General features: G+C 48.8%; 2 protein-coding genes across 3 annotated transcripts in view; both read left to right on the top strand.

Annotated features, from left to right (window-relative positions):
- LOC126538488 (FMRFamide receptor-like) overlaps positions 1 to 18961 on the top strand; it is a 1022731-nt gene that overhangs the window by 945282 nt on the left and 58488 nt on the right. The window lies entirely within an intron of this gene.
- LOC140217282 (uncharacterized) overlaps positions 1 to 18961 on the top strand; it is an 84239-nt gene that overhangs the window by 61913 nt on the left and 3365 nt on the right. The window contains exons 2-3 of the mRNA XM_072287699.1: positions 15298 to 15497; positions 15758 to 17362. Of these exons, the coding sequence (XP_072143800.1) occupies positions 15298 to 15497; positions 15758 to 17362 (1805 nt within the window). The remainder of the gene's footprint in view (positions 1 to 15297; positions 15498 to 15757; positions 17363 to 18961) is intronic.

Here is an 18961-nt window from a genome sequence, read left to right as displayed (position 1 = left end):
GCGATCGGGGTACTGGCAAATATCTATGGACCCTGCCGACAAGGAAAAGATCGCTTTCGTGACTCCAGATGGCCTATTCGAATTTAATGTTATGCCTTTTGGCCTTTGTAATGCTCCTGCCACCTTTGAAAGATTCATGGACACAGTACTACGTGGTCTAAAGTGGGAGATATGCATGTGTTACCTCGGTGATGTTGTAATCTTTGGCCGCACGTTTGAAGAACATAACGAACGCCTCAGCCTCGTTCTCGACTGCATTGAGAAAGCTGGACTGGTCCTAAACTCAAAAAAGTGTCGGTTCGGCGAACGTCAAACACTGGTCCTGGGACACTTAGTCGACAAGGATGGCGTCAGACCCGATCCTCGTAAGATTGAAGCAGTGAGCTCCTTCAAGCCACCGCAGTCAGCACGAGAACTCCGCTCATTCATTGGCCTATGTTCGTATTTTCGTCGTTTTCTTCCCCTGTTTGCCGACATCGTTTACCCGTTGACAAGTATTTTGCGACAAAATGCATCCTTCAATTGGACACCAGAGTGTGACGCATCATTCTCTCAACTGAAGTTTATACTAACGTCAGCACTCTTCTTGCGTCACTTCGATCCATCTTGCCCGACTGAAGTTCACACTGATGCGAGTGGAATCGGGATAGGAGCGGTGCTTGTACAACGTCACGGTGGCGCAGAACATGTTGTCGCATATGCCAGCCGTTGTCTGAGCAAATCTGAACGCAAATATACGGTTACAGAACAGGAATGCCTGGCAGCCGTTTTCGCCGTACAAAAGTTTCGATGTTATCTTTACGGTAGACCATTCAAGATTATCGATGACCATCATTCTTTATGCTGGCTGGTCGGTTTGCGTGATCCCTCTGGTCGCCTCGCACGTTGGGCGCTGCGCCTCCAGGAATACTACTTTGTGGTATCGTACAAGAGTGGCCGTCGCCACGCTGGCGCAGACTGCCTCTCTCGGGTTCCTCTTGCGACTACCGAATGCGACGCTGAGAATTTTGACGACTGTCTCGCTGCTGTTACTCCTACGTTCCCTGACGCGGCAGACTTTCAGCGAGAACAACGGGATGATGTTACCCTTGATCCGCTTTTTGTCGCCGCCCGTACTTCTAAAGGCAGCGGTCGCTTTACTGCCCGTGATAAATTGCTGTACAAAACTAATTACTCCGGGCATGGAGCGCGTTTTCTGCTTCTTGTCCCCGAGAGTCTCCGCTCCGACGTTCTACGCGCCATGCATGACGATGTGACATCCGGCCATTTCGGCTTCGTACGAACGCTGCACCGCACGCAGGAGCGCTTTTACTGGCCCAAGATGTACGAAACAACCAAGCGCTTTGTCGCTAGTTGTGAAACGTGCCAACGTCACAAGCGACCGACCACCGCAGCCCCGGGTCCCCTTCGGCCATTGACACCGCCCAGTACGCCGTTCGAGCAAGTAGGCATTGACCTTTTGGGTCCATTCCCGTTATCTAACAACAGGAACCACTGGATAATTGTCTGCGTAGACTATCTTACACGGTATGCAGGAACTGCAGCCATACCGTCTTCCACCGCTGCTTGCGTGGCGGCCTTCCTGCTCCGTTCCGTGGTCCTTCGTCATGGCCCACCACGTGTCATCAGCGACCGTGGTCAGCAGTTCACGGCTGATGCCATTGAAGAGTTACTTCGTTTGTGCACTTCACAGTTCCGTCATTCCACGCCGTATCATCCACAGACCAATGGCCTCGTTGAAAGGACAAACAGAACGCTGACTAACATGCTTGCCATGTACGTCTCCTCCAATCATAAGAACTTGGACGACGTGCTGCCCTTCATCACTTATGCATACAACACGGCTAAGCACGAAACCACGAACTATAGCCCATTTTATCTCCTGTATGCAAGGTTACCGCGAAGCCCTCTGGACACTTTCTTACCCTTCGTTCTGCACAATGATGATCCTGTATCGAAGACTTTGTGTCTCGCCGAAGAAGCGCGTCGAATAGCTCGTCTTCGTACTCTGGCCTCGCAAAGTCGTTCGAAAGAGCGATACGACGACCGTCACGTACAAGTATCGCTGCAAAAAGGTGACTTATTCCTCCTTTGGACACCGCAACGCAAGCGTGGACTGTGCCAAAAGTTCTTGTCACAATATTCAGGCCCATTTGTAGTTGTGGACCGCCTGAGCGAACTCACTTACGTCATTGCTCGCCTCCTGTGCAATGGTCGGCCATCAAGCAGAACTCAGCTGACTCATATTGCTCGCCTGAAGCCTTTCTACCCTGCTTGTACATCCTGACTCGCTCCACGGGCTTCGTCTGCTTGCGGGAAAATGTAACAGATACGAAAGGCACGGACAAGAAGAGAAGAAAGAGAGGACGAAGAAAACGAGGAGTTAGAGAGGCCGGGCTTCGCTACGATCACGCTACCATTATCGTCCAATTCCCCTGTAAATAAAACCATTTCTTCGCAACTCCTCGTAACAATATTGTACACAGAACACAAGGCATCCACCACCATGACGTTTTATTTTTGACAACTGCGACACAAAATGGCGGACTGATATACTTCCTAAAGGGGTTTAATTTTATTTTTTCATCGCAGAACCGCAAGCACAGGTTGCGTCACGCGTCTACCGCAGCCACGTACTGTGGCCGCACTCCTTTTCCTCTAACAATGTGGCCCCCGGCGGCTTCACGCGCTCCCGTAGGTGGCGGATTGGACTGTCACTCCAGAAGATTAAATACACAACCTCTTTGCATAGAAACGACGGCATGATTGTTATCATATTGTTGGCTTGGATATGTTTGGCACGAGGCCCAAGACCCTGTCTTCTAACACGTTCCTATGCTTGCGTTCGCGTCTCAGTCTTGAAGGGACTCACACCGTGACATGCTACAATGGTGCTTGCGTTGGGAGTATGTAAGGCGAAAAACGCGGTTCTAAAATGTCTGTTCACTAACTTGTGCAGTAAACCCATGTCTATAGTATTCGCGCAGTATAGTAGTAGTATAGTAAGAGTCACGAGTATGGCATCCGTAACCGCAAGCGCCACGTTATGGTCGTAACTTGTCGGGACAGCGTAGTTGCAATCCACAGACCCTGCCACTAAGGAATACGTGGCTAGGCATGGCTGATGAATAAGTAATTGCGAAGATTGGTTTTCAGTAATGGTTTGTTACCAAAAACGGCAGGAGCCTAGACTGCCGCAAAGGACGGATGCTGGGCGGTGACTCCAATCATTTACTCGGCACATCACACATCTACACTGGAATTCAACTGGTTTCGCCAACTCTTGCTTATATTCTCTCGCCTCTAAGCTGCGACTTCGCCTGCCACCCAGGCCCAAGCTTTTCCTCTTTGTTCCCCGCTTCTTTCCCAGTCTGCTGAGACGTGCTTCCACTGATGCTTGCTCCTCCTTTTTCTCAATAAATAAAGGCATTCATCCATGCAAGCCTAAGTTACTGCAGAAAATAGCGTGTCTTTATCTCCATAACCACACTTTCTCTCACCTGGACTCTCCCATCGCAAAACAAAGTTGCCGTGTTCCAAATGGCTGGGCGTCACATATACAATTTTCTAGGAATGGCCAGTAGCACGGCGGGCAATTCTCGGTGGGTGACGAGACATTATATAGAACACCTTCTCTGCCATATCCACACTCAGTGCTCTGCTTCGTGAGCTACTATTACCCGCTACGACGATGTACGAAATGAAAGAAACCTAGCTGGGCTGGTCGCGCGCAGCTCTTTTTGGATTCGTGATGCGTCAGTTTAAAATAATAATATTTCTTATCTAAGCCTAAATGACAGCGATATAGGCGAGGTGAGTTACGGTAGCTAGTTGGCTTGGACTAACGACGCTCTTCACGCAGCACTTTCGTCTTATGCGTGTTTGCGAACGGGAATGAAAGACAGGAGGGTAACACGCCTTCCTGAAATAAAACATTCCAAATAACCCTTTGTTTGGCGGTTGGACATATGTCGAGGGTGCCCAATACGAACAATCTGCAAGTCTGTATCACCTTGCAAAGGGGAACTCAGATGAAACGTTGTCAAACGGATAGGCTTTTAATTATCGTAAGTAGATCTTTATTGAAATTCCTTACCATGAAGTGAAAGCCGACTAATAAGCATTTAAATTTTGTGTGTTATTAAAACATCCTGTTAGTAAAAGGTTGCTGTGCTTTACAGCCCCCTAAATTAAAACGTAAGTTATGGAAAATAAATTGGTGCGGTAAATGTGTACACGCAGACGCAAGAAAAGGCCTAGTTCATTTCCCAGTATTCTCTCAATAAAGATGGAGCACCTCTATACTCTCACGTTGTAGAAATGTCAAGAAAAAAACAGTTCCAAAAGAGTCAGTCACGAATGTTACTCATTATAAGATGAGCTTGCGCTGGAAAAGAAAATAACACTCAAAGATACCGATGGCTGCGCGCAAAGTGCTTCCTCTGATTCCGATCTACGGATCAAGGCGTCGGTTCGTCAGATTGGAATGCTCGTACATCGCAGCGCAATCTCGGGTCGGCAAATGTGATGGAGAATGTACGCCAGTATTCGCTTCACGCGCGCAATCTGATAAGATAGCGCTCTTTCGCTATTAATTTCGTGCCAACATACTGGATATTAGAAACATATGCAGGCGCATCTTGAGCTAACTGATAACTTTGGCACTGTGGTTAGACGCTAAAAAAAGCCCCCCCCCTTAGAAGAAAGAACAGAGTTGCTTTCAATATTAGCTGCAACATAGTGCTGGTGGTATAAAAAGGGCCCCTAACACTGCACAGCGGCGCCGATTGACATACAGGAAATTCAAGAGTGAACCACTTTACAATTACTGGTATTTATCAAACCAGCATATCGTGGTTTAATTTAGCCCTGTATTCCAGGGGCCAGTTCCACCACGGGTACTGTGTCGGAGCTCATATTTCATGTCAGCATTAATTGTCACAAAATCAAAGCATTTTTTCTTTAGATCTTAACATTAGACAGCCAAAATACATGCAGCGAAACCCTCACCTTAATATTTCAGTACTTTTCGTTCTAACGTACATATCCGTGCTGATCCATATGTTACAAAGTGCTGATAATGTACCCAATGCTTTCCTCCAGGAAGCTGTTTTTATTCCTTATGATGCCAGGAAACCGAGTCTGATGCCACCAACGCTCAGAAACCTAATCGGAAGCGCGCACAGTGTTCTCGCACACCTTGTGGGATGTACCGTAGCGCTGAGGTGCTTCTTGTATAATGTATGAGAATCGGTTGTAAAGACAGACGTGCAAGGTTGGGTCATGTGCTTAAGCTTATGAAGTTGATTTGTGCCAAGATAAGCTGTCCAAACTTTCACACTTACTTTATAAGAAGCCTATATACAGCACCATCAATATGCCGGCTGCTTTTAACTGCACGAAACAAAACTATTCGAACGATGCAAACAATGTTAACATCATTTTATCATTCAAGTGTTCAGATTGGTAACCTCTAGATACGGAGTAAGTTTAGAAGTTGTTTGCGTAATTAACAAAGCTACGTTAATTAAATTTTCAGGAATGGTTTTTACGTGGTTAAAGAAAATGAGCAGTTTGGAGCCCGTCCTCGAGATTAAGCAGCCAAGCGAACAAATTTCGACTAAATATGCTTCTGTAAGAGCAATGCGAACAAAAATTTTCCAAGTAAACACTCTTGGAAGACGTAACTGATGCAGAAAAAGAGCATCTGTAAAGTCAAAGAAAGAACAGCACTTCACGACGGGACACACACAGGGGGAACCACACACAAACTGCGCTAACATTAGGCGCTGTTGTTTATGTGATAATGAAGCAACTAGCCCGCCAGTCATTCCTTCCAAACCTGTAAAGTCAACTTGACCACATCTAGCCTTTTGTGATGCTGTCATCAATAGTATGGCCCCGTGAACATGTTCCCCATGGTCACATAGTCGCGTTCCATTTTTATTCACGCTGCTTTCTCGAAGGCAAGCATTTTAAAGTTTTAATGTCAATACGGCATTGAACGTGTGGCGCCGAAAGCTTGCTTGTTCGCAGAAGAGATGCATGACGGAATGATGGTGCAGATTTAGCGTGTCGTCGGCATCAAGACAGTGCACTGCCGCCGAGGGAAGGAAGATAACGAAAGTGAACAGCTTGGTAGCTGCTCACGGAGCCGGGCCGATGGTGGCGGTGCCATCATGACAAAATCTGAGGCGGCGATATTGACGGCTTTTTGTTTACAACGAAGTCGTTAAGAGTATGCTTTAACTCGGGCCCAACTCCGACGTGGCTTCTTCACATAAATGTAAAACACCGAAACGATTTTCTGAGATAACCCCTGGGCCGATTTTAATAAATTTTGCTGGATTCGGGAGAGAAAGGTAAATTCTAGTGACTATTGGAAGCGGAATTTCTATTTAGGGCTTGAATTCTGGTAAAAGATTTTCAAAAATTCGAAAGTGCGAAAAATACAGAAGCACGAAGTTTACAAATTAATAACTCCGCATCAAGAACTGATATCGCGGTTATGTAAACAGAATCCTTTAGACAATTCAAAGCGGACAAATCCAATATGCCGATTTATATCTTACGTGAAGTCGTTACGTTGTGAACAAGGGTTGTGGAAAAGCTGTATTTCCACATTACTAATTTTTTTTAGATTCATGCGTAATATATCAATTTTGTCCGCTTTAGATGTGCTGTTAGATGCAATGTACAGAATTGTGATATCAGTTTTGATTGCCGAAAGACAGAGTTGTAAAGTTGGTTTCGTTTTCTGAAAATTTGTGATTTTTGCCAATTTTGAATAAACAAATGATGACCTAAATAAAACATTCTAAACCAACAGTCACTAGATTTTAAGTATTTCTTCTAAGTGCAACAAACCTTGTAAAATTTGATGCAGTGGTTGTGGAGAAAAACGAATTCTCCTTTTACATGTATTTATATAGGACCACCAGAGCTAAAGGTTCCTCTTAAGGGCTACTTTCCCCACTATTGCGTCCGCGTATAGAGCAAAATCCCGAAGATAGCGTAATACCGGCCTCACCCGCCGCAGAGGTGCAGCTAGCGTTCAGCTCTCCCCATACGTGGGCTGATCCCGAATGTAACGCCATGCCAGGCCGACCAGCGGCGGAGGTGAAGCAGGCATTAAGCACTCCCCATACGTGGGCCGATCCCGAAGACAGTGCAACGCGGTGCCGACATACGGCGGAGGTGCAGTTCGCCATTAAGGGGCCCACATACACAGCTTTGCTGGTCATCTTTCTTCACAGAGTGGGAGGGCACTGAGATTTTTTACTTAACAAACATCAGGTCATCGACGGCGAAACCAGGGACACCAAAGCCGTCCTCGGGCTGCACCTAGAAAGCGCCTTCGACAAGGTTACGCACTCTGCCATCCTCGCGCAGGTATCGCATCTAAACCTAGGCGAGAGGTCGTACGAATATTTCAAAGGCTTCCTCACCGGCATATGGCGGAGCTCAGACCCGGCGACCTGAAGACGGACGAGAAGACATTAGGGAGCCAGGGCACTTCCCAAGGCTCCGTCATCTCACCCATGCTATTTAATCTTGTTATGATTCAAGTTGCCAAAAGACTATGCCAGCTTGAAGGACTGAAGCACACGATATACGCGGACGACATTACGCTGTGGGTGGACGGGGGCAGTGATGCCCGCACAAAATCCACGCCACAGACGGCAGTCGACACGGTCGAAGAAAGCTTGGAAGGTACGGGACTGCGTTGCTCCCCAAGTAAGTTGGAGCTCCTGCTTTACCAACCGATCAAAACGCACAGAATCTAGAAGCAAAGGAAACACGAAAAGATCAAGATCCGCACCAGGGATGGTAACACAATACCGACGGTCAGCAAGATCCGAGTCCTGGGCATGACGATCGAAGCGCTCGGTAGGAACGGAGACACCATCACCCGCATCATGGGTAAGGCGTCCAATGCCAGCAGACTGCTCAAGCGCGTTACCACCAAGAAGGGAGTCATGAAGGAGGAAAACTTCATCAGGCTTATACACTCCTTCGTAGTCTGCCAGTGTACGTGGCAGCCTTCCACAAGTGGGTGAAAAGCGAAAAGAACAAGCTAGACATCCTAATCCGGAGGGCTTACAAGACACCCCTCGGTGTACCTGAAACTACCAACACGAAACGTCTCCTCCAGCTGGGCATACACAACACGCTCGACGAGATCGTCGAAGCGCAAAGAGCCGCTCAGTTTGAAAGATTGTCATCAACAAAGGCCGGCAGAAAGATCCTGTGCAGTCTAGGCATCGGTTATCACGAACAGCAGGGACCAAAATGCCCCGTCCCCGACCACGTACGATGAAACGTGCGGGTTGACCCCTTGCCGAAGAACATGCACCCGGAATTCAACGAAGGCAGATGACGCGCTATAGCCAAGGCACTGACGGACCTGCATGCGGAAGACACCGGCGCCAGATACGTGGATGCAGCCGAATATGCCGGCCGCAACTGCTTCGCGATCGCGGTGGTCGACTCCGTGCGGGCGACTGCCAGCACATCGAGCAAGCAAGTGGAGGAAGCAGAAGAAATAGCCATCGCCCTGGCCATCGTAGCCCGAGAATGCCACATGATCCTCAGCGACTTCAGACAGGCGGTGAAGAACTACGCCAAAGGAAGAATTGCCCCACTGTCGGCACGCGTCCTGCGCCGACAGGCATACCGCGACAAGAGGACTCGAATCAAGTGGTTCCCGGAGCACGCAGGACAAGCGTCGGAGAAGCATGCCAATCGCAACGAAACGACACACGCCCGAGTGAGAGGATTAACCGACCGCGCCCAAGGCAATGGCTGCCCGCTGTGTTTCAGCGCCAAAGACCGGATGACCACCTATAACGAACTGACCAAGGCTTTCGGCTGGCCTGTAGACTTCTCCCGCCGCCTTGCAAAGGGCTGAGCAGGTCGCAGGCCGTGCTGTTCAGGTAACTACAAACGAGAACACTTCCAAGCACGGTGCTATTGCATAGGATGTACCCAGAATCGCACCCCCATGACAAGTGCAGAGCGTGCTGCAGGGAGAAGGCCACATTCGAGCGCATGCTATGGGATTGCTCCAAACATCCAAGCCAAGCTAACTCAGGACATATACCGCCGCAGCTTGAGGAAGCAACGTGGAGCGAAGACCAAGAAAAACAACTACAGGCCGTCCAGCAGGTCATCGAGGCGATGGCTAGGCAGGAGCCTGGCGAGCCGGCAACGGCGAGCGGGGACCTTCGCAGAGCACCCGCTGTAAGAGTGGGCAGTCGTAGCTGTAGGGAGGACCTTGTGGCGACAGGATTAGGCGAGCAGGATTTATTTACCATTTTAAGCAAGATACATTGGCAGTTTAGGGCGACTCCCATATGGAGCCCGCAAGACTATCATACAGAAAACAGCTTACGAGCACACAGCTCACTAGTTCATTTCTAGCATCACAACGAGCACTCACCTCCCGACGACGAGCACGCTCTAGCAGCCGGTAAACGCTGCTTATAAGCTCTCCGCTCGACGTCATAGTTCGACGTTATCGTTCGACGTCACCGTTCGATGTCCCCGTGGACCAGCCCTTCTGGCGGAGGGCTCACAAACACGTGCCGCACACACGCACAGGGGAAAAGGGTCCGGAGCCGACGTCAGAGAGCTTCGTAGAACTCTGCTGTGTCTCGGGTGGCGCAGCCGAGTACCACATTCCTTAGTTAACCGCGCGCCACGTGGCTGCCGGTCATCCGCAGTTCTCTGAAGGGCGCCCCGTCTGGTGGGATTGGAACACGTGCTGCGGGCTGAAAGCTGGCACGTTGCCACCCCGTACGGCCATTCCGAAAACCCCACGATGACGACGTAGGCCACGTCCGAAAGGCGCCTTCGCGCTTTACTGCAGGCTCAATAAACGTTTTCCCAATCTAATCCAATTACTTATCCGCGTTTGTCCTGCATGCGTGTGCGATAGAAACCAGAAGCAGGTATGCATAGAAAATCTGAGGTGGCGGCGGCAGGTCGTAGCGCAGAAGTTAGCATGCCCAGCCCCTCCACGTACTTACATCTGCATTGACATGGGTTCGTGGTAGTGATAGCGACCACAGCTCTACTTTTTCTGCGCGCGCTAGCCATTGTGAAACTAAGGATGTAGTTAGCATGCCCAGCCACTTAATGCAAATTGCAGCAGTTACGAGTGGTGGAACCCCGCTGGGGCTGATTGTGAAGAAAGCTTCCTTTCTCTGCCCACTCTCGCGATGGTGCAGCTAAAATGAGGAGGAGGCCTGACGGACGCAACGTTGATGGCCACCATAACAGAATGGATGGACGACCTGCGGAAAGGACGAAGCACACCAAGTTTTTAGCACTTGGCCTAGAGTAAAGCGCTACAATGGCTAGTATGGCCTCACGGAGATGATAGACCGAACTGCTTCTCACTGCTAACACTGGACTGATACTAAGAAAATACTCCGTTCGCAGACACCACGCTACACTGAAATTAGCAAAACAATATCAGTTTATGAACTGATAGTGTCAATTATCCGGTGTCCTTATTGTGCGTGTGAATGGCGTAAAGGTCCTAGCAATGAAATGGTAGTATCTTTGTTTTTGCTGCTGTTGCACACAAACAAAATTTGTTGAAGTGATCGGACAGCGATCTACCAGCAGAGAAGACCAACCCGCAAATTAAAAATAATTGCTGGTTTCAGATCTTCCGATGTACTTTGCGCTCAGCTACTATCTGTAATATTTTTTTTTCTTTTTGTGCTCTTATGAAGAGGAAAACTCCACATTACTACACTAACAACAACAGTACACAAAATAGACCGGCTTTGATGCTGTGACCAGGCACCGCACTTTTGTACATTCAGCACATGTAGTATTGGGGCAACGCGTTTGAGCAAAATGATTAGGTCTTCGGTGAAAACGCTGTGACAGGCGGGAAGAAATCGTTGTCATGCCCGGTCGAAATAATACTATCTGAAATCTTATTTACCTAACATATTTTTTGAGAAATCACTATAACCCTTTATACGTTTGCTTCGTATGAGTTATGTACTAGCTTGCCTCGTCAATCTCAAAAATGTATTGTCTCTGTGGGAGAAGGCTTTCGAAAAAACGGCCCCACATAACAGTAAAACATCGAGCATGGTTTCTATTCAGATGATTGACGAAATTCTGCACTGAGAACATGTCGACTAGGTGTGATTGAAAGTTCAATTATGATCGTTAAAAGCTTGTGTTGCGTCTAGCACGAGCGAGTAGTGTTAGCGGTGTCATTGGTGTGAAAATGGTTAGCTCGGTCTGCGATTTGTTTTTGTGGATCTCCACATTGAACGTCGCAGTCGTTACGATGAGAGCACTCCCGTGACATCATTAGCTCAGTGGGCTGGGAAGGCTCGATCGAGTGGTAGCTCACCTTGAGGGATATAGGTAACAATTATTGATATACGTACTTTGCGATGATGAAAAATATGCAGAAACACCACTGGTGTTGTCTAACTATTCGTAAACAGGCCCCCAACTTTCAGTTGGCCCATACCAAACATTAAGTAGGCCCATCTCCAAATTTCAAGTTGGCACACCCTCAAATTTATATTGGCCCACCCTCAAGTTTAAAGTCGGCCACGCCCGATTTTCTTTTTGCCCAGCCTTAAACTTCAAGTTGGCTCAACCCCGAATTTCAATTGGGCCACCCCTAATTTTCAAGTTGGTCCACAGACGAATTTCCATAAATCATCCTCCAAATTTCGAGCCGACGCACCCCAAAATTTAGGTTGGCCCACCCCCATATCGCCCCCAAATTCAGATTGGCCGACCCCGAGATTGCTCCCACATTTAGGTAGGACCAATCCCATATCACCCCCAAATACAGATTGGCCCGCCTCCACAACACCACCAAATTTAGGTTGGCCCACTCCAATACCACCTGCAACTCGAGGTTGGCCCACCCCCATATCCGCCCCAAACTAACGCTGGCTCACCCCTTGATCACCTCAAATTTAGGATGGCCCACCGCAAATCGCCCACCAACTAAGGTTAGTCCACCCATATATCGCCCTCCAATTCAGCTTGGCCCAGCCGCGCATCACCCCCATGGTTAGGTTAGCCTGTCCCCATGTCAGCCCCAAATTTAGGTTGGCCCACCCCCATATCATCCCCAAATCCAGGTTCGCCCACCCCCATATCAGCCCCAAGCTTAGCCTAGCCCACCCCTCTATCACCTCAAATTTAGGATGGCCCACCGCAAATCACTCCCACATTTAGGTTAGCCCACCCCCGTATCACCCCCGATTCAGCTTCGCCCAGCCCCATATCAGCCCCATGGTTAGGGTGGCCCACCCCCCATATCCCTCCCAAATTTAGGTTCTCCCACCCCCGTATCCTCCCCAAATCCAGGATGGCCCACCCCCCATATTCCCCTAAACTTAGGCTTACCCACCCCTATATCACCTCAAATTTAGGTTGAGCCACCCCCATATCAGCCTCAAATTCAGCTTGGCTCACTACCATTTCACCCCAAATTTATGTTGGGCCAATCCCATATCACTACCACATTCAACTTGACCAATTCCTGCATCACGGCCAAATTTATGCTGACACCACTTCCAATTTCAAGTTGGCCACCCCACCCCTTTTTATAAAGACCTATGTATTCATATGGGAAATGCGTCAAGTTTTTTGGCGTTACAGACACGATATCGCACGATTTTGCTACCAGATCACTGGGGCACTCACCAAAGAATGCTTCGCATTGAAAGCAACTGCACCGAACGAGCGACGCCATATGTTGATCCTAAATACTGACGGCTAGCCAAGCTAGCTTCTCTGTAGAGCGACCGGGGCAGACACAGCACGGGACATTTATTCAAATTATTTTTTTACGGCCACACCTACGGATTCATACCACTTGGCTGTAGGGAACACATTACCAGTAGCTATTATTCCACACGCTGCACATCTTCTCCTATTTGGTGCATTTCTTAATTGGATGAATCTTTAGAAATAATTAACGTTTGGGCAGCGACTCAGCTTAGCAGACACTTTGTTCCGCACGAATGTTGCATAGGAATGGCACTGGCCACCGGGTGGCATTGTGGCCCAGGTGGACCTCATTCGCTCGGAGTATGTGCCATTAAGGACAGGGGAAAGTCGAAGAAAACGCACCTTCCAGAAGGACGCAATAAGAATGGCCATTTTGTTCTCCCAGGTTCCACGCTACAAAGCACGAAATTTATTTTTTTTGCATAGCACAAAGCTTTGCGCAAGCTTCTACTTATGATGTCCATTGAATAAAACCTTCATAAATGCGATGACTTAACAAATGAACACGACATTGCTGTGTTTTAGGAAGGAAAAATAGAAAACATAATATTTCAAGAGAACGACAGGAAAACCAGAACCGAAAGCAAATCATGAGTTTTGTGTTTTTTCCATCTGGTGGGAGACTATAAAACTAAGTCCTATGCGGCTATAAAAAAAAAACTGCGCCGCTGAAAAACCAGAACCGAAAGCAAATGCTGGGTTTTGTGTTTCTGCCATCTAGTGAGACACTACAAAACTAGGTCCTATGCGGCTAAAAAAAAAAAAGTCCGAAGCGAGAATCGAACCGCGGCCACCGCGAAGCCTGACTAAAGGTGCGCGCAATACTACCGCTCGGCCACGGCTTCCGAGGGTTCGCGCAGTGGTACGAACATCTTTTTATAGATACCACATGAATTTTCACGACAGTGTTACAAAAAACGCTTTTGGGAACAGTGTTACGCCATGTGTGGAGAGTCGAGCTAGGCATCAATCGAAAGCTGAGTCTCCGGACTACATACGCTGCACTGCGTATTACGATAGAAGCCGTAGTGTAATCACAGCCACGGTTCTTGCCTCGAAAATGGAGTACAAATTTTCGTCGTTTCCATAGGCTTCCATTGCTAAATCTTTAACCGCTGTGGGAACAAAATTCTTACGTGCCATAGAGTGATCACTGCATTTGGCTCGGGTGGATTGTCTTCCAGAACACGTCTGTCACCTGCGTTTTTTGATAATCGACCTGCAGCTTTTGTTATTCGCGAAAAACCCGCTCGTTCCATTGAAAACGCGCTAGCTTCGTGACGGGGCCGCTTGGGGCGCTAGTTGGTACGTGTCCAGGAAAGCTGGATATGGAGTACTGGTAGAAACAGAGAGCAGTTGCCCAGCAAATCGAACATGTGACGAAGCAATGAGGGAATTTCATCCAGTTTAATTTTTAAATAATTTCATCCTGCCAGCTCTTAGGATAACAGAAGTGAGACCAGTCTAAGGCTGAAGGAACATCCTTTCGCTATGTAGACCGAGTCTTCCACAATGCTCAGCATAGCTACCCAGAATACCAATTTTCTTAAGAAAATGTTGAAAGATTGTTCCAAGGTTACTGACATTCAGTAATACTGATGCTAGGGGCAGTGCAATCTTTTAGCAAAGTAAGTAAACAAAATATTTATCCAACTTATCGCTAACGTCAAAGAGGGTAACCATACAGTTTATAATGTACAACCTAAGCTATAGCAACAACTGAATGCTAAGTCGGTCGACTAAAGCTGCGTAAATAAGGTGGCATATTCTGTAAAGAGCGACCGTAGCGTGCCGTTCAGAAGCAAATTTATCTAAATTCAGTTCGAAAACTGGCGGCGGAAATTACCAGTGTATGAGGTGCAGTACACTAAACAATACGAATACATAAGAGCTATACAAGTGCAGGCAAGCTGTGTGTTTTTTTACGTTTTTATTCTTTTAGGCATGACTTGACAATTATGAAAGAACCAGCTGTGCCTTTACTTCCACCGGTTCCCGCACATCTCAAACAATAGTATCCATTAACTCTTTGCCCAAATAAGCGTTTCTTCCATAGCCCTTATCAATCTGAACTGCAACGTTTTAGCGTACATAACCTGGAGCCTGGTTAAGAGCAATTACAAAAATTTGGAGGACGCTTAAGCTTCGCATTTAAGAGTGGAACGCGATAGCAATCAAACATCCCTGACTACTTCTCACGCTTCCCGGCAACTGGAGCATACGTAACCGTAACGTTTACCTGGAAGCGCTTTGCCGCGAATGCTATGCACGAAGGTGACTTTGTGGTGAAGCCACGGCCTCTTGCATGTACCGCGATGCGTCCGGAACGAGCGCCAGCTCGAGGTAATTGTAGTATAGTGTCGCCCCCTGTCAGATCTGTGTCATCGCACATGTATGTTTTGTAATTGCTTAGCTAGATGGCGCACCCCCCTTCTGTCATGTGACAAGCTTGGACCAATCGGGAGGTGCCATCTAGCTGGTGAAGCTTTTATAAGTAATAAACAGCCGCAGGTCGGCGGAGTCTTCGTTCCGGTTTTCATCGGGAGCAGTTAGCTCCGTGTCTCCTTCACTGCGCCGGCGCTAGCCGCGCGTTCGCCCGTCGGGGCCCCCCGCTTGCCTGCCGCTGCCGACACAACATCTTTTGGCGACGAGGGTGGGACTCCCGCAGCGGTTCCGACCGAAGCCCCGGGAAACCAACGAGCTTCGTAAGTGAAGCGACCCTTCCCGTGTCCGCACGGCAGGCAAACGCCGCCGACGCACTTGGCGTCGCGAGGCTTCCGAGCCTAGGCCTACTCGCCCCCTTTGTTCTTCCTTGCCCCATTCCTGCTGCGAGCTCCGGCTTGTTTTCTGCACTGTCTCCTGCACGCTACCGGGCATGGCGTCTTTCACGGCGAACCTTCCCGTTTTTCTGGAATTGCCCGGCCCACCGTTAATCCCTTGGTATCGCTGGAAAAAAATTTTTCAGGCCCACCTCGAAGCGGCCGGCGGTGGAGACTGGACGGACGCGCGACGAGCGTCCGCGCTCGTGAGCGCTCTCGGGCGTGAGGGACAACGGAAGTACTTTGCAGACGAGGAGCAGGAAGCAGCAAGGCAGTTAACCAGCGCAGCGTCAGCTTCAAGCGAAGCAGCAAGGCAGTCGACCGACGCAGCATCAACGTCAAGTGATGCGGTCCCGCCAGCGTCAGAGTTTCCGAGACTCTTGCAGCGGCTTGACCGGCTGTTCGCCGCGTCAACAAATGTCCTGGCGGAACGGCACGAATTCACCAGTCGAAAGCAGTTCGAGGGAGAAGGATTCCTGGAATTCGTGACCGCATTGAAGGAGAAGGCGGTACAGTGCAACTTCGGCACAGCCTACAACGAGCGCGTCCGAGACCAGATAATACATGGCGTAGCGATCGTCAGCGTTCGCGAAAAGTTGCTGGCTCATGGCGAAACCCTGTCCCTGGACAAGGCAGAAGAAATTGGACGCTCGTTAGAAGCCTTGCATCGAGCGAACCGCGCGTTCGGCTCCGAAAATGTACGAAGAATCGAGGCATCTCAACTTGGTGTTCCGTCGACGGGCCAAGATGGCCGACGTAGTCCGGGAGGCCATGACGATGGCCGTCTTCTTCCGAGAAGCCGCCGAGACGACATACTTCTTCCGAGAAGCCGCCGAGACGACCGACTTCTTCCGAGAAGCCGCCGAGAAGACCGACTTCTTCCGGGAAGCCGCCGAGACGACCGACTTCTTCCGGGAAGCCGCCGAGAGGGCCGACATTTCGCACAGGGCTCCTCCGGGAACCGTGGTGCATGCGATCGGTGTGGCAGCACGAAACATATTGCAACGTACAGGAATTGTCCAGCAAGGAACCGGCGGTGCAACGCCTGCCACACGTTGGGCCATTTTGCATCAGTATGCCGAAAAACCCGTACTGTTCAACACGTCTCTTCCGCAGAGACGCTGTCTTCAACTTCCGCAGGGCAGCCGTCCGCGTCTGTCTTGACGGTAAGCGCTTTTGAAACTAAAAAAGATTTGGAAGTTCCAGTCGTAGTAAACGGCGTCTCCATGCGACTGCCGGTGGATACGGGAGCGTCTGTCTCATTGATGACGGCCGAAGATTTTGGAAAGCACTTTGGTCGACAGCACAGACTGTCACAAACAACAGTGGACTTGAAAAATTTCTCCAAGCAACGCATCGACATTCAAGGCCTGTTTCAAGCCACTGTCCAGTTTTTCCAAAGGTCATGCTCCATCACGTTCCACGTAACGACTACAGGAACATCACTGCTGGGTTTAGACGCCATCCAACGCTTGGGCATACAGATCGACGGTACGTCGCTGACATGTCGTCTACCATCGCTTCCTTCAGTACAGAGCCCCACAGGTGTGCCTCCGGGTTTTGATCACCTTTCCAGTGACGAGTTGGGCCTCGTCAACAACTTTGTGCACCGAATTTATCGGCAGCAAGATGCGAAACCAGTATCTTCAAAGTTGCGCCGACTACCCCTGGCTCTCCGTGACCAGGTCACACATGAATTGCGACGTCTCGAGGACTGCGACGTCATCGAGCGCGTCGAGGCTACTGAGTGGGTGTTTTCGCTTAGCAAAATTACGTTTTCTCGTATAGACAAACTACAATTCGAGAGCTATCATGTCTGCAGTGTGTGCAAGCTTTAGTTTACGATTTTTCAACGTATTTTAGCCTGATAAGTTCAATTAGCTCAGTCAATTCCTTGCATCGTATGGAAGGCCTGGGTATACGTATTTGGAACATATTTCCACCGATGCGACGTACGATGTGGGACGCGTGATTTTCTTCCACACTGGCTCCTTAACGCTGTGGCGTTAAAATGGACAGACTGGGAGCAGACATGGTTGAGAAGAAAAAGGGCTGCATTCATGAGCGCCTGCAAAGCAGCGACGTTCTCGAAAACGCGCTCGGCGGTTCCGTCACTTGCACGAGAAATTTGACGCATTTTCCGGAGTTATTATGAAGAGTGTTTAATTGGCGGTTCCCACGTTGTTGTCATAATATGATAAAACATTCCACGTGAAAGAGCAGACGACGTGTACGACAACGCTCACAGAGGTTAGGCTCCGTCGCGATCAATACGCGCCTGTTCTTCGTCGACGCGTCTTCTAGCTGTGAAGCGGCGCCGAGGAGTGCCATGTTTCAATCTTCACCACCTTTCCTGGCCGCGATAAAGAGAAGCTCGAGAAAATATTTCTGCAGGCGTTCGCGCGAAAGGACGCAACGTGCTCCTCCATACCAGCGCACTCAGCAAGCGTAGCTCAAGGTACTTCCTCCATGCTTTCGTTCACAAGATCGAATGACAGGAAATAAAACAACGATGTTCGTCTAGACACAGCTGCATAGTTCATTCTTTCAGGCAGAAAGGCGCACGCAGGACAAACAGCGGAGATTACGTGCTAGGAATGGCACCGCGACAAGTTGTCAGCACGCTCCGTCTCTCCAGAGAAAGATATGGCCACTGAGGTCCTTGCTGTCGAATACATTCTTTTTATTTCTGTCGAGATGCAGTCGCGTTCAATCAACCGTCGAATTGAGTACATTTGTTCGGAAAGGGACACCGTCTTTGTTAGTCTTTATGGCATCGCGTGATGGCATGACGCGAACGTTGACGCAAAGAGCAAGTATAGAAAGGAAATAACCTGCTGGCCTATGCACCAAGTCAGCGCTTGTCATGAAAGTGGAAATCTTTGGTGCATCCCAATTGTGAATGCAAGGAATCCGCAATGTGCTAGCTACAATATAAAACCATCGCAATCAACTAAACAAGAAAAATTTTGCCCTGTGTGAGCCAAGTTAAATTTTCTGTTTGCTTCCCGAAAACAGTCATCACGCTTCCTTCTGCGCTCTACTTGAAACTTTCACGTCGGCACCTTAGTCCTGCTCAAATCAGTGACTGCATTTTATAAATTCCTGATATCAAATGAATGGTATGAATTGACAAGTTTTTATTTGCGATTCCTAAAATTAACGCTATATAATCACTAATTACACACAACAAAGCATCGGCACACGCAGCATGCCGTATATTAATAGCGTTTTTTTCTTTTTTAGTTATCCGTCTACGATTTCTCGATATGTCATGTCAGTGATAAGTCAATGCCACTGGTATGAGTGTTGTCGGCACACCATGCAAGACGATGAGTTGATCTGTCTTC

Source organism: Dermacentor andersoni, chromosome 4, assembly GCF_023375885.2.
Source record: "Dermacentor andersoni chromosome 4, qqDerAnde1_hic_scaffold, whole genome shotgun sequence".
Lineage (NCBI taxonomy): Eukaryota > Metazoa > Arthropoda > Arachnida > Ixodida > Ixodidae > Dermacentor > Dermacentor andersoni.
Note: the sequence above shows the minus strand (reverse complement) of the source record. Positions and strands in the feature narration are given on the sequence as shown.